We start from the raw sequence: 16796 nt of genomic DNA on the forward strand, positions 1-16796 counted from the left end.
AGGAAGCCAGTGGAGAGATGCTAACAGAGGAGTGACAGAGTAAAGTAATAAGCTAGGAAAATGATCTTTGCTGCAATATTTTAAATGGATATGAACACAGGGCAAGACTGCATTGGTCAAGACCAGAGAAAAGGATGTTGCAGTAATCAAGACACAAGATATTGAGAGCCTGAAAGTAAGTAGATAGTGATCCCTGGAACAACACGAACCCAATAAATTAGGTTGGTGTTAGAAGGAACTATGCTACTAGAAAAAACAATGAGAGTCCTGTAGCACTTTAAAGACTAACAAATTTAATTTCAGCAGGCATAAGCTTTCGTGGGTTGTAACCCACTTCATCAGATGTAAGGAATAGAAATCAGATAGGAGGTGTATATATATACATCCAAGGGTAAGGAACAACAATGGGGAAGGTAGGTATAAGCAAAGTCCATTCAGTTAGAGTAGTTGAGGCCTATTCATAACTGAAAGAGTTAAGAGTCTAAAAGAAATAAAATAGTTGTAGTAATAGAAAAGGAATTCATGGTTCCAATATTAGGAAATTAGTTTAGGAAAACAATGGGTAAACCCTCTGCTAAGGAAAGGGAGTCTGTCTTTCTTTCGCCCTCTGATAAAGAAAGGGAGTTTTTTTCTCTCACCCTCTGCTGAAGGAAGAAGCACTTATCTAGTCATAAATTCTGGCTTCAGGAATTTCATCAGACAGGGGTAAAAGGGAGGGAAAGTTTTCTTATCTGATAAGTGAAAGAATGTCAGCTTGAAGAAAACCATTAGACAGAGAGCAAGAGGTAACTTTAAAAGGCGCATGCGTAATAAGGTAATAGAATATAAGCACACACCTTGCATAGAAAATTCGCTTATTAGCATGAACATGGATCTATATATGTTGTATGTGGAAGAAAATGTATGTAATAGGCGGTCGCGAAAGTTGTAAACCTTTTATTACCCAGCCAATGGGGAACGAAGGGAGGGATTTTCTCCGCTGGGATAGGGAATATAAACTGTTAAACAAAGAAAGGGGGGGCGCGCTCCTTACAGAATAGATTTTTGTTCTGGAGTTGTGCCCAGCTTTGCAAACCTGTTAAAAAATAAAACGTAGTTTTGTTACTCTTTACCTGTATCCGATGTTCTTTATTAAACCCTTTTAGTCAAAGTTATTATTTACATAACCATTGATTAGGTGAGAATGTGTGAACAGTGACAATTACTTCTTGTAAGGAGATAACCATTCCAAGTCCCTATTTAGACCCAGTTTGATTGTGTCAAGTTTGCAGATGAGTTCCAGCTCTGCAGTTTTAAGAATAAGGGTGTCAATCCTTATATCCTGGCAAAACCAGAACAGATAATCACATTGCACCTACATAAAATTCCCTATGTATTGTCAATTGTACTGTATTCTTCACTTATAGCTCTAAACTATAGTGTTTCTGGCCACTGTTAGACAGCTGCTATACTTCATCTAGAGATGACTGCATTTTAGTGGCCACTGAAGTATGCCCATATGTCAGGCACTGAAATACTGTGAAAAGGACCATGTAAGTACATAGAAAAATCTCTCTTCACTATCAAAAAGAGTTGTATGGCTAAGAGAATTTTTTTTAACCTTTCTAATTTCCTATATTTAATGTTTCCATCAGTTAGTTAATGTGGGGCTTCTTTGTGGGGACTGTTTAACCGCTTTGCAGGGAAGCCTTGCACTTAAACCCCACTCACTGTTATCTATTGTACTGATGTGGCGACTAGCTCCATAGTATTTTAGTGCCCCACAATCTTTGATGTATTTATCTTCACAACATCCTGTGATATGAGGAAGTACTATTACCCCCACTTTACAGAAGGGGAACCTAGGCCCAGAGAGGCTAAGGTCTTCCAGTGGAAATTAAGATCCTAAATACCTTTGATGATTTAGACCTAAGTGATTTGTCTAAAGTCATACAGGAAGTATGTGGCACAAGGAACTGAATGCTGGTCTCCCAAGTCCTAGGTTAATACCCTAATCACTGGACCATCTTTGCTTTCTCACATGGCTTCCCTCCCAAGATATAAATAATAACCTGTAACAAGTTACTAAATGAGTATTTGCTGTGAAAACTTTCTTATATAAACAACATACACCATCTTAAGGAGCACAGAAAAGAATCAAGATGTAGCAAACTATTGAGTTTATGGGTGAGTCTAGACCAATACAGTCATTAGTCAAAGAAAAGAAATTATCAGGTTGGGTTAGATAGTTTCTTGTCTGTGTGTCCAATAATTATCATTATGGGGAAACAGCAAGGAAAGTGTAAAGAGACAGAGTAGGGGGGTGAGTTCACCACTTTCTGTCTTTAAGGGAACTAGAGAGAAAAGGTGGGTGAAGCAATATCTTTTATTTATTATTATTTATTATTTCTGTTGGTGAGAGAGAAGCAAACTGTTAATTTATCTTGGAACAACTGACTGCAGCATTCTACTCCCAAAGGATGTACACAGAGACCTTCAGATCCAGTTTGTGTTGTTTGATAGGAATAGATACTGAGGCTCCAACTACCACCTTACAAATCTCTTTCACTTATGATGAGGCTGTTTTTGCCCAGGTTATTACCAAGGATCATGTACAGTGTGCATCTTTATGCATTATAGGCTCAGGTTGCCAGTTGATGTTTCTCTGCATTTGATCCACCTTACTATAGAAATTAGACTTTCCTTGATATTCTAAGGTAGTAGACACCCCCATTATCTGGAAATATTTTGTGACAGCCTGAAACTTTATCCTAATACTTCAAGTAATACTCCCTACACAAATTTATTTCATTTTATTTCCCCCCCCTCACATTTCTAATATTTGTAGGTCCCCTTATTATTTCTGTGTTTTCAGGAGTTTTTATAACACCTTCCAGTTTAATACTACCTGCAATTTTAATTAATGCATTGTTTATTTGCTTTTAGAACAATGCATAAAGATTAATTAAACTAGGAAAAACTTCTCCAATCTGATAAATTCTGATAAAATGTGAATTTATTTAACAATGTAAATTTTCAATTGAGGCACTAGCACTATATTAAAGCCAAGTAGGAGCTTCTTTTTTTTAACAATTAAAATATTTATGATAATGAAATATGAACTGATTTAACTGTATGCGTGCATAAGGTATGTATTTTCATTTAGTGTACATTAGGAAATTAAACATTAAATGGATGGTGACTCGACAGAGGCAAATCTCAATTATTCATTTTATGGCAAAACAGGATGCTGAAATATCAGTAGTATGATCTATAGTATATACCATTAGCTTTGGACACATTTTTACTTCTAATGTAACAAAATATTGTCATTGTGTTTATTAATACATCTTGTTTGCAATTGTACTGCTTCCTGCAAAGGTGCAATACAACCCAGGTCCTAATATGCAAATCCACATCTGTATAAATTCAGTACCATGGAAAGGATTTTAATAGAATGACCAGCAATTTTCATTGTCTGTTAAAAGTTCTACAAAAAATATACATTTTCTGTAAAATCAAAATTTCTGAAAACAGATATGCAACTGTTCCCAAATTTTCTATTGTATATATGAATGTAGAGAAGAGAAGGGGTGAGGGATCCAGGAATAGAAATACAGCTAAATTCTACACTGATACATAAAGTCAGATTTTCCTGAAATCAGAGGAAGCTATGTTGCATACCTGACAGGAGAATTTGGCCATAGTCTGCAATTGTAAAATTTGATTATGAAAATACTCATTTTCTATTTCAGGAGTTTAACTTTGTCCTTTAAAACCTTGAATTTGGGATTGTTGTTCACTTTCTTATTAAATGTGACCAGAAGATCCTCTTGTGATTTATGTTGTTCACCAGCTATTGCATGAAATTGAGCTAAAACCTACACAAACAAAAAGAAATAGTTCAAGTTAACAGGAACTTCACTTCTTTTTTACTCAAATATTTTATAGTAAAGTATACACACATTACATATCAATTCAATAATACCGCATAATTAAAATCTAGCAAGAAATGTAGCTACAACTCAAAGCTGAAATTGCAAAGGACTCCAATCTAGCAAATCACCTAAGGACATACTTAAGTGTTTTGCAGGATTGGGGTCTCCATACATATAACTGAAAACACAAAATTTATTCCTAATCACACACTTTATGAATCTTTAGATTATTTACTATTTAACCAGTCCACATTCAACAGAATATGACTATATACTCAAAGTCTTTTTATTTATATAGGATAATTTTATATTTTCACATAGGTAATTTAAGAGAAAAAGATTTCACAAGCAAAAAGGGGTTGTAAAAATGAAAACTCTACTGTACCTTTTTTCTTAGTTTTTTTATTGAAATTTCATTGTTTGGGGCTTGTTTCAGAATAGCTTTGATAGTTCCCTTCCAGTTGAATTTACCTATAATGTTAGAAACATAATGGATTGTTTATATATCTTCTGTATTTCTAGGTTTTCTTTTCATCATATGTTCTAGCTAAAATTTCTACTAGGAACTTAGCTTTCACTACTAATCGCAGAACCATTGTCCAATTCCTTGTATCCTTGCCTTATTATTGCACCCACAGCAGAAGCATCTCCCTGGCACAAGGGTCACGTAAGTTGTTTCTCAGGTTAGCTACTGTGATGGTGTGTACAGACCCTATGCTGGCTGACAACTAAGGAGTTAAAGCAGCAACCACCAGCCAGTGCTGATTGGCAGCCTCCAGCAGCTGGGAGAATAAAAGAGCTGAGAAGCAGAAGGGCATAAAGGCTTCCAGAGGAGCAAGCAGGCTGGAGAAGGAAAGTCCTGCTGGCAAGCTGGTGTGAAGCCATCCAGAGACAACAACCCAGTGTAGGGATGATCGATTATAAAGGCTGGAGAAGCCTATGGAACCAAGGGACACTGGAGGGAACTCAGGGAACAGCAGGAGGAGTTGCTTAGTCTTGATTCCACCTGTCTGGTTTAAGGGCCCTGAGCTGGAACACAGTGGAGTGGGTGAGCCTGGATTCTCTTACCAGTCCCTCAGGGACTTAAGAAGCAAAGAAGTTTCCAGATGGGCTGAAGACCTGAAGCAGCTAACTCTGCCAAGGCTAAGAAATGTGTACACCCCAATGGAACTGAAACTAACACCCTTAATATCCCAGAATAAGCCTACCACAGAGACTCAGGGCTTGTCTACACTTGAAATATTACAGTGGCAAACTGGCACTGCTATAGCACTTCAGTGTAGCCACTACCTACGTCAACAGGAAGGCTTCCTGTTCCTGTAATCCACCTCCCTTAGACGTAGTAGCTAGGTCCACGAAAGAATTCTTCTGTTGGCCTAGTGCTACACCAGTGGTTCGGTCAGTATTACTGCATCTCTCAGGGATTTTTCCATACCCCAGAGAGATATAATTACACCGAAGTAAATTCCTAGTGTAGACCAGGCTTACTTATGCTGACAGAAGGGGTTCTCCAGTCAGCATAGATAATCCACCTCCCCAAGAAGCAATAGCTAAGATGACAGAACAATTCTTCCATTAACCTAGTGCTGTCTAAACTGGGGGTTAAGTCAGCTTAACTGCACCGCTCAGGGGTGTGGATTTTTCACACCCCTGAGCAACGTATTTAATAGTACTTTGAATGACCAGACACCATTCTGGGAAAGGGAGTAAGTTGAGCCCTTGAAAAACACAATATAATAATATTATTCATTTATTTATCAGTACATCTCAAAGCAGTTTTAGCTAACTTATCACAGCTCTTATGTGACATATTGGTAGGAAATTGAGGTTTTTTTCAAAACACAGGTAGCAAATTTAATGCTAAAATTTAATTTAATAATGCATACTCAGGAAGCTGTCAATTAGTACTGCTTCTAAATGTGAAAACTATATCCCAAATTACATGGGTTCAACAATAAAAAAATTCATTATATGTATACTGGATGTCAAAACTAGCTCAAACAGAATAAGCCCATTTGTGATCCAACACACATGCCGCATGAAGGACTAAGTAGGTGCAAGACATGCCATCCTCTTACTCCCCTGCACTGGCTACCAATATTGTAGCAAGAGGAAGAGCAGCCTCTATGAGGCTCTTGTTCCCCATCCCTAGAAGGTGGTAGAAGTACATACAGAGGAAAGTAACCAGCACAGCTGAATGAACAAACAATCTGCACCAGGTAGCAGGCTGGCAGAGATTACTTCTCCTGGAGCAAGGTATAAAACAGACTGTGACAGTCATACTCTGACTTTTGCTGGGGGAGCAGAACAATGTGCTGCCCTTTGCTCAAGTTTTGACAAAACAACATTTTTGCCCCAAATGAATAACAACACATAATGAGTAATTTCATAAGCCCATAACTATCTTACTAAAATACACATGTCTAAACTTCCACTTTAAGTTTGAAGATACCTTTAACTGCATCCCCACTTTCTTCAGTTTCCATGGCTGCATCCCCACTATCTTCTGTTTCTGTGGTTGCAAATGTTTTCATATTTTTCATTCTTTTTGTTGTGATGTAAGGTTCTTCTACAGTTAAGGAGTAAAAGATAAACAGGATGAAGAAAAAATATTAAAAAATAAAATTACTAAAAATTAATGTAACTAAAAAGTTTCTATTCTTGGCATCGGAGTTCATTTGCGGTAAGATTTGTCCTTTTTTTAAATTAAAAAAGAAACTTGTATCACATGTTTTATTTTAAGTTGCATTATATACCTATTTTTTACTTACAAATTATAGGTGTATTAAAAAGTTAATTATTCTACCAAAGCATGTTACTGAGTTTTCAAGATGCCAAAAACAGTCTTCACTGAAAACTGGATGAAACGTGAGTAGATATCTACCTTCTGCATGTTTACGTTTTTGTTTTTTTATATTCATTTGTTTTTCTTCTTCTTCTTCTTCATCATGATGGCTATTTCCATTTATTTCCAACTGGGCTGTATTATTCCTCTCATGTTTTTTCTTTTTCTTCCTTTCTGCATTATTGCCTTTGGAAGTTTCCTCATTTTCATCCTTGGAACTTTCCTTTTCTTTCTTAGGCTTTTTGCCTTTTTTAGTTTCTGAGTTCTCTTGTTGGCTTTCTAGTTTCACTTTTTTCTCTGTCTTTCTGTTCTTCTGTCTTTCTTCTTTTCGTTCTCTTTTACTCTTTTTTTTCTCAAGTTTATCAGCTATCATTTCATTTTCTTTTGTTGGCAAAGGATTTACTTCACTTTTTACAGGCTGGCTTCCTACTTTCTGCAATGGTTTCTCTTGCTCTTTTTTGCTTGGCTCCTTCTGATGAAAGAAAAATGATATTGTAATAAAAATGTCTTTCACATCTTTCTTTTGGTAATGCCACCTGGATCTGCTGAATTATTCATGAGGGGCTGTTACGCTCTGAATAAAAAAAGACTTAATCAGTTAGTTGAGGAATAGCATTACTTGATGGAGACAATGATCCATCTCAGCTGAAGAGTGAGGCATGATCTGTTGGCTACCTGCCCCATTAGAGATGTTATTTTACAACACATGCATGCTTGTCATTTGTTATTCCACTTAATTTTGTTTTTAGAAGAATGAAGTGGGCATTTGCAATATATTACAGTTTATTCATTATTTTAAAAGTTTCAACTTGATGCACTGAAAAATTTAACTTTAACACCAGGCAGTGGAGTGCTGTAAACCTTAGGCAAACAGCAGAGAAGAATGAGGCAAGTTAAGGCAGAGGGAAGTTCCTAAATTACAGTAGTATAAGTGAACAGGGAGATACTTTTCTATGAGAGACAGAAGGTGTCGGCAACAGCTAAGCAAATCAAATATTGAGCAGAAATGGGGAGCATCCAGCTCACATAAATATAAGTTTTTAAAAAATTGTTATGAGTTGCTGGTTACAACTCCTTAAATAAGACTGAGTTCCATTTTGTACTTAAAGCATGGATTCACCATTGTTGTTTTGTATGAAAACTAGAGCATTTCCTCTCCAAATCTACAGCATTTATACTGAGTAACAAACTTACTACTGCCCTGCAGTGATGCCACAAACAGAAAAAAATATGAAGAAATATCTGGGACCACAAACAGTAAAATGCCTTGATCATACTCCTACAGTTATTGCATGACATCACTACAGAGCAAGAGTTGCTTGGTTATCTTAACTGTGTTTTTCTTAATGTGTTTGGGTATATTTTAAGCGTAACCTTAACTCTGAATTTCCTAGTTTAGCACACTTGGTTGTGGACAATTCAGACATACCTATAATTTTTTTTTAACCCTTAAATTATTTATATTCTTAACCTGGGATAAGAATTGTATACATAACCTTCCTACTGGTATGATGCTGTCACTGTGTATATTAGAGCTTATCTTCAGAGGTTGTTGTGCATGCAGCACAGCTGGCTGGAGTATCAGCAATACATTGCTACACAGATTAGCAAGAATTTGGTCACATGTACTCTCCATCTTTTCTCTGGACATCAGGAATGGCCCTTCCTTAATATATAGCACTGAGTGTCTCCAGTGGCCTCTCCAATAGGATTTTTTAAGGTTCTCCACCCTGCTGCCCTATTGCTGTATTCTTACTGAAAGATTTTGTGGCTTTGATTTGACTTACGTTGCTGATTGCTTCAGAAAAAATATCCCACACCTGGTCCTGCAGAGCACTATTGTCAATGTTCATGCTGTTCAACATCCAATTCTGTGAAGAAAAAGAATAATAGAAATGAGACAAGTGGTAAGCATTCCATTTTAACTTGATAATCATATGTAGGATAAGTATAAAATTAAAAAATTAAAGTTAGCTTAAGTTTGGTTAAGGAAATATATATGGGTGTGTGTGTTGTAAAGAAAGGCTTTGACTAACAAGTAGAAGGAAGGCCTTGAAAATAATGAGTTATAAGGCCAAAAAGAATAAAGTAAGGAATGGTTCAAAGAATAACTAATGAGATCAGGGGGAAGTTTCTAAAAAGAAGGCCTCTGACCAATAGTGTTGACTGCAGATGGTTTTAAATCAAAGAAAATCTGTCTTAAAATGGCCCTTCCCAAACCCACACACCAGTGTTAAAGCCTGTATAAACCCAGGTGCAATGGGAAAACTACTGGACAGCGAAAATGAGAGGAGGAAAGGGCTTGGGAAGAAAGGAGGTTGTATATATTATGTGGATTAAGACTGGAAATAAGGGTGAATTGTCCCAAATTGGTTTTTAGCTGAAGTCAGTAATTGGCAGTGACATCACTTGTTTGTTAAAGGATATAAAAAAGTAAACTCTTAAAAGGTTCATTGCTAATACCTGACCACATTGGAGTTGACCAGTATGGATCTCACCAGCCCTGGGTTTAGCCCAGTGGTAAGCATCATGATCAAATGCTTATAAATGTTTTGTTATTGTTTGGATGTAATAAATTGCTTATTAGTTAGCTTTTTAGGCACGTTTGGAGCGACTGCATAAAGTACCATTCGGCCTTTGGATTTAATAAAGGAATTTATGGTTAAATTGGTGTTTGGTTATTTCTCTTATTAATAATTTCAAGTATTATTAATAATTCCAACACCATATGACCACTTACTGATGAAATCTAGGAGTCAGTCAGCTGTTACAGTGGTCATCAGGCTAAAGGTTCATTCTCCCTGGCCCCTTTGTTTTACTGCTCTAATTTGTTTTGCATATTACCTGCATCTATTATAGTATTCCATATGTTATTCGTGCCTCTCAACTGAACACATCAATAGCTATCCAAAACTCTTGTTCAGGTCATGAATTAGTCCCAGGCCTCTTCTGAGTAGGGACTGCCAATTGTGCTAACATTGCATTAGAACCTGTAATTGTTTATTAAGTGATATATAGGATATTCAGTATCAATGAAGCCATTTAATATATGGGACAAGTGAGCACATTCCCCAGCGTCATTGCCCCAGTTTGTCAGATGATTAAAATGTAAATAAGTTTCACATGTATCTTTTTAGAAAATTGTTTAGTGTTAGGAGTTCCCGCTGCAGAGGAAAATGCAGCAGCAAATTTCTTTTGATATTCTGAGGAATTAACAGAAGCAGATTTAAAAAACCCACCAAAAACAATGGAGACTGCTTTAATAGTGTGGGCATAAAGGTTTCCTCATTGCAATATACTATTTCATTACTCCTGGGGGAATTCTGCATCACTGCATACGTGCAGAATTCATGTCCACCGCAAAAAATACATTCTGCCAGGGAGGCACTACAATTACACCTTTCGCCCACCATGGCTGTGGCACCAGAAGAAAGTAGCCAGTGTCAAGAGGAAGGAGGAGAGGCTGCGGAGGCATGGGTTGTGCAGGGGCAGAAGAGGGGAAGGATTGGATAGAGCAGGGCAGACTGGAATTCAGAAAGGCTAGTAGGGGAGACAGACTGGGGCGGGGGCACAGGAACTAGTGGGGTGACAGCATTGAGCCAGGGGCTGAACTGGAATGACAGTGTGGGGCCACATGGGGGTGGCTGTGAGGGGAGTGGGGTGCAGGACCACATGGGGACAGAGGCAGATATGCCTGACTGAATGGAAGAGGCTAGGGGTCAGCCTGGATTGCATGGGGGAAGGTCCCCAACTCCCTAACAAACCCCCCCACCCCCACCCAAAAAACAAAACAAAACCGTTCCATGCTTCTCTCACTCACACCCAACACCTTCCAGGTTCACTCCCAGGCTCCTTCCCAGAAATTACTATCCTCTCCATCAGTCCTCTGTAACCCCTGACTTCCTCAAGACTTTGCACTGCTTCTGAAGGGTGTGGGAAACAAGTTTCTTTATTGTAGTTAAATGAATTACTCAAAATTCTGTATTAATGTGCCTAACAAGGAATCAATTTGTCAAAAACATTTCCTGAATCTTTTTTGTTGTCTACAGTATTAGAGACATACTTGTTGACAGATATTATGAAATAAATTAACAAAATTGAAACTGATGTGATTATAGTGTGTTGTTTTGACAAATAAAAGATGCAGAATTTTAAAATATTGTGTGCAGAATTTAATTTTTTGGCACAGAATTCCCCCAGAAGTATTTCATTTGTTCCAGGAAAGGACTACCAAAATGAGAGATTGCACTGTTGAAACTTTTGATCTATTACATCTTTGGTATATTATGTTGCAAATATAATGCTGACAGACCCCAACTGTTGGTGGGCAGGATTGAACCTGGGACCTTTGAAGCTTAGTCTATGAGCCTCTTCTGTAGAGGCTTATGCCTTAAGCTTCAGAGCTCCCAGGTTTGATCCCACCACCCACTGACTGGGGTCTACTGGCTTACACAATGTTCCCAGGCAGCACCATTCACTTTACCTGAAATCACTTGTTCCTCCGCTAGCTACTCAAATGTTCCCCTCTGCTATGGTATCTCAAGAGGTTTCACCACACCTTCTGTTTCCTGAACCACGCACATAAATCACATATATATATTGCCCATTGTCTGCCAGGCAAACTGAGGCATGGAGTAGGAGAAATATGCTTACTTATCCCAGACATGTCTGTTACTCTTTATGGATGCTATATAAAACATGTGTAACCTGGCATAGTTGTCTATTAGTGGCAGCTCAATAAAGTGCCATTTGGAAGAATACAAGTTAGAGCCCGGAGGAGCAATGAAGGTTTCTGGAAGGAGCCATGTATAACAGAGATATCACTCGGCAGAAAGATCATTGTAATGTAAATTTTTTTAGGTGTGTTTGCGGATGTGGAGATTGGTAGAAACAGCAAGTGGAGAAATATTAAAGTGTGTGGTATTGGGGACAGACTTACAGAGGAGGAGTTTGCATTTACAGGGCTCCAAACCTAACAAATTCTCTAACATGTCTGACTATTAATAAATAAGATAAAATTATATGAACAGTAGGCTTTTCATCCAAAGATCAATGCTTTATAAATATTAATTAAATCTCAGGTAGGCAAGTATTATTATACCCCTCTCAAATTACACAGATGTACAAACAGGTTAAGCAATTTGCCTAAGGTAACACAAATTAGTGGCATATATGAGAATATAATCCAGAAATCCTAATTTCAGATTCACCACTTGTCTCATTAAAATCATACCTGAAATTTGACCTTTTTTCTTGGAATATTGTCATACGAGTGCATTTGCTCTAAAATGTTTCGCACTTTGGGGCTAATGCTTGGCTTCTTTATTATTTCTTGAATCTTCTGCAAGAAGGGAAACCAAATAATTTGTCAGAGGAGCACTGAGTTAACTAGCAAATTCAGATGCAAAGTGAGATTAGAAATACAGAATAGCTTGAGTAGGTAACATTTGCAAACCATATAGTGTACAGTCTAGTATTTGCTATCTTTGTATTCATACAGACTATACAGCCAATTCTGAAACTGCTACATTATTACAAAAAGTGCATGAGAAACACCAGTTCTTGAGTTTTTTTGTTCTAAAATTCACTGGAAAAAAAATCACAGGAAATGATTATATGAATAATCTACACACTTTACAGCTAAATTGAAACTCAACTGATGGACTAAGTTTGAAAAAAATGAAATTCAGAAATAGCTTGGCTAAGGTAAGCAACTCCACTACCTATATATTAAATGTACACACACTATATAGCTCATCTACGCTTTCAGATTATGGACTGGTTAAACAGAAAAAAAAAAAAAAAATCAGCTCAGCTATGATCTCAAATAAATAAAATGTAAATACTCAAAGTAGGACAAGTAGTATAACAGGTGAACTTTGTTAAATTAAAGTTTGGTTATGCCCTCTGAGTTGTAGTAGAAGAGAATGTCAGCTGGTCGTCTCTTCATAATGCACCCCAGAATTTCACAGCCTCTTAAAAAAAGAGAGCAGTTGGCTTTGACAAACGTGCACTCTGGGTTTCCAAAATAAAAGTGTTGCCAATAGGCAGCTTACCAGTTTTTCCCAAAGTTTCACTGAAGTCAATGAGATTATTTACATACTTAAAATTACATACTGGTTTTAGTACTTTGCAGGATTGGGGCTATAAGGCTTGTCTGAAGTTTGCAGCAAGCCGGGCTGTGAACGTACCCTGCACTAACCTGCCATGCACTAAGTGCCTGCTGATGCACACTAAAATTTAATACAGTTTGATCTACTCCTGTTTCAAAGCAGGGTAGATCAAAGCGTACTAAGCAACTCAGTGCGCATCAGCAGGGTCCACACAGACACTTAGCCCTGGTCTACACTTACCTGGAGATTCGGCGGCAGTCGACGGGAGTTACGCAAACTACAGAGTAGCTTGCATAACTGACGTCGACTGCTCTGCTTCCCTTCTGCGCACTGTTACACTGCGCTGTGCCGACAGGAACAGCGTTCCCGTTGACGCAGCGTTACACTACTTGAGGGGGTGGTTTACCAGTGTCGACTTCCTGATCGATTGAGCGGGTCTACACTGACCGCTCAATCGATCCAGAAAGATCCATCTGGCGGCGACAAATTTGCTGCCATCAGTATAGACATGGCCTCAGGGTATGTCTACACTTATGGCGGCAAAGTCACCGTCGTCAGATCGACCTATCTGGATTGCCTGAGTGGTCAGTGAAGACCCACTCAATCAATCCAGAAGTTGATACTGGTAAACCACCCCCTCAAGTGGCATAGCGCTGCGTCGATGGGAACATGGTTCCCGTCAGCACAGTGCAGTGAAGACACCATGCAGAAGGGAAGCACAGCAGTCGAAGGGATTTACACAAGCTATGCAGAGTAGCTTGCGTAACTCCCATCGACTGCCGCTGAATCACCAGGCAAGTATAGACTAGGGTTTAGGCTATGTAATGTGTACACTGTAGTTGACTATTTGCTTCCCTGAGCACTAAAAATACCAGTGTGGCCATGGTGGCAAGGGCAGCAGCTCAGGCTAACCAACTGAGCATATACCCAGAAGGTCATATATAACTGTACTCGGGTGGCTAGCCTGAGCTGGTGCAGCCATGCTGCTATTTTTAGCACACTAACTCAAGTAGAGTTAGCACGTTTGTCTGCCCCTGCTAGGAAGTATGTTCCCAGGTGCAGTGTACAGAGGGTTTCTGTGGGACAGATTCACATCCTGCATTACTGCAAATTAAATATTCACATAGACAAGCCCTTGGTTTATTGTTGATAATTTCTGAAGCAATTCAAGTGACCATTGTCAATGATGTTGCTATAGAGGTGGAAGAAACAGGGTTACAAATTATATACATGATTATACACTACTTCATAATTTATTCTCCCTCAAGAATTCTCTCATCAATTTTTGGTTGTCTTCCCCCCGCAATTTATAACAACCACGCCACTAGAGAAAGAATCAAATTCAACCTCCTAAAAAGCAAGCAGGGTCGGGCATGCTAACATTTACAATACCCAACACAGGACCAAGGACAGAACCTGAAGTTCTAATGCCTCAGCTGATATGATGCATTATATTAGAATGTCAGGTTTGTCTGCTCTTCTCTTCATTTCAGATCATTTTTCAGAACATTCACCGCTAATTAAAATAAAACATCTATTTTCCAATATGAATTTATATATATGTTTTTAGTATACAAGGTTATCTGAAATAAAGTTGTGTTATTATCAGGAGGAAAAGAAAAGAACATTAAAATGTATATTTTTAGAAATGTTACCTGGATCCATTCCTGTTGTTTAACATCTCCTTTGTTAGTTTTGACTTCATAACCCTTGCCACCGTATTTCTGATCTTCACTTATACATTTCACATGGCTCTTATAATCATCACCCCTTAAATATTAATAAGCCACACTTAAAATAATCTGTAAACAATGTTCCATTTCAATTAACAAAATCGTTAACAGGTCACATTTAGTCAAACTAGGCAACTTCACAAGCAGGAAAACTTGAGTTGTAATGGTTCAATACAAATTTAGGTTCCAATCCTATGAATGTTTACAAACGTGTACAATTCTACTTATGTTAGTGACCCCATTGAAGTCAGCAGAAATATCCATATGAATAAAGTACTGCATGCATAAAGTACATGCATATTTGCAGGACTGCTTGAATCCCTGCCAGTCTAGGGCCTGATAAACATCTCTTGACTTAAATGAATGTTAGGATTTGCAAAGAATGCAGAACTAAGTCTTTAATAAATATAAACAAATATATAAAGCAGTTTACATCAATCTATAATTATTATGTACTGTATGTATATAAGTTGTTATATGTAACATTTACCTATAGTCCTATTGTAGAAAAGCTGTTTCTAAAGAAAAGTATTAATATTTTCCTGCTGTTCTGAAAAGTTTAAAAATATTTACAGGGCACCACTCTGCTCAAATCTAAGGTAGTTATTTGGCCCTCATTACTATAGTATTCGAGAGCCTCACAATCTTTAATGTATTAATCCTTCCAATACTCTTGTGAGGTAGGAAAATACTATTTATCCTTGTTTTGCAGTTGAGGAACTGAGACAGAGGCTAAGTGACTTGGCCAAGTTTACACAGGAAGTCTATGGAAGAGCAAGGGTGACCTGGCTTCAGTCCAAGTCCTAGGTTAATGCCCTAATAGAATGATCTGCCTGCCAACTCAGGACAGCACATGTTTGGTTCACACTTAGAAGGGTATTTGTGCAACCATACAGCTACATACAGATAGAGTTGATGGTTTGGGAGTTTTTTGTTTTTAAATGAAAGCCTGAATACTTTACAAAATAATTTAACTCCAACACTTCCTAGGGAGCTTTTCTACAGTCACTGCTGAGTGCACAAGTTGATCTGTCAAGCCCTACTACACAAACTCATTGACATACCAGAAATCTTTGCCACAATCCATGCAAGAAAGGCACTGACAGTTTCTGCAAATGTTTACATGTTTTTCAACTTGCCCTTTCTTCACAGATTCTCCACATGCACTACATGTGAAAACTACCATATTGGTGAAACTATCAAAATTGTTTCTTCTCAAAGGGGGGTTACAACTGCTTCTTTTTCAAATTGAGATCTAAAAAAAAAAAAAAAAAAAAAAAAAAAAAAAAGCAATTAATGTTATAACTCTGAAAACAAACACACTGAAAACAAAATTACATTTAAGAAAAATGTAAGCAACCCACACAAATTCAGTGCACCTGGATCTTTCTACCAATAGCAAATCTATCAAGCAGACGTCATGTGAGCAAGATCCATAAGTTAATTGTGCTTCTGACATTCATTTTTAATTTAATTTTTAATTGCAAATTGATTTCTGTGTATACAACCAACAATTATTCTGATGTTTTTTAATGGAAAACTGCATGCCACTCAAGCTCATTAACTTGGGTTCTCTCTGATTCTGGCTTATCCTTCTCTCCTCATATTAAGGCGTTTGCCAAATCTCGCTGTTCTCCTTTCAGAACGTTTTTGAAATACAGTTGCCGTTACTCCCCACCGCGCGCGGCCGGCGTTTAACCTCCCTCCGCCGCATTCGCTCGCGCAGGGGGCGGCCGGGAGCTCGCGCAGTCAGCGCGCGGCTGCTGCTGCTGCTATCGGTTCGCCACCCCTCGGCGCCCTCGCAGGCTGGGGCCTGGGCTCGGCCTGCCCTGCCCGGCTTCCACGCGGGACAGCCCCTGCCTGGCCCCCAGACCGCGTGGCGCTCGCAGCAGCCACTGCTCCCCTCTACCGGGTTGCACCCCCCTCAGCCCGCGGGCTGGGAGCATGAGACGCTCCGAGCCCTCGCCAGCCCCCCTCCACTCACTTCAAACGCTGCGCCACTCACAGCCGCCGAGTCAGGGACCAATCCCGCACCCGGCACGTGTTGCCGCTGCCCCCAGTCCCGGCGGCGGCAGCCTGACTGCGAGCGCCCGGCTCTGCTTCGCTCCGCTCTGCTCCGCCTCCCCCCCGCGCAGTGCAGCCGGCCTGTTGCCCCCGGATGGTGTCCCCACGTTCCCCTTCCCCGAAC

The 16796-nt window shown here is 38.8% G+C and overlaps 1 protein-coding gene across 3 annotated transcripts; it reads right to left on the bottom strand.

The window, feature by feature from the left end:
• Window positions 1-562: 562 nt before the first annotated feature.
• LYAR (Ly1 antibody reactive) lies at window positions 563-16784 on the bottom strand. 3 transcript variants are annotated; one of them, XR_010921454.1, is made up of 10 exons: window positions 16593-16784; window positions 15673-15863; window positions 14531-14645; window positions 11996-12103; window positions 8550-8633; window positions 6802-7234; window positions 6370-6486; window positions 4303-4388; window positions 3664-3860; window positions 563-1075 (listed from the first exon to the last, which is right to left on the bottom strand). XR_010921454.1 is itself a non-coding variant. In XM_067556394.1 (9 exons), exons 2-9 carry the CDS (start codon window positions 15792-15794, stop codon window positions 3726-3728), a joined length of 1197 nt encoding a protein of 398 aa, XP_067412495.1. In that variant the 5' UTR covers window positions 15795-15863; window positions 16593-16784; the 3' UTR covers window positions 2352-3725. The 3 variants fall into 3 exon arrangements, 2 of the variants coding, with proteins under 2 accessions (XP_067412495.1, XP_067412494.1); XM_067556394.1 differs by lacking the exon at window positions 563-1075 and having other exon boundaries at window positions 2352-3860; window positions 6802-7231; XM_067556393.1 differs by lacking the exon at window positions 563-1075 and having other exon boundaries at window positions 2352-3860.
• Between the last annotated feature and the right edge of the window lie 12 nt (window positions 16785-16796).

Source organism: Emydura macquarii, unplaced genomic scaffold (genome assembly GCF_026122565.2).
Source record: "Emydura macquarii macquarii isolate MOO-44397 ecotype Brisbane River unplaced genomic scaffold, CSIRO-AGI_Emac_v2 contig_1768, whole genome shotgun sequence".
NCBI lineage: Eukaryota > Metazoa > Chordata > Testudines > Chelidae > Emydura > Emydura macquarii.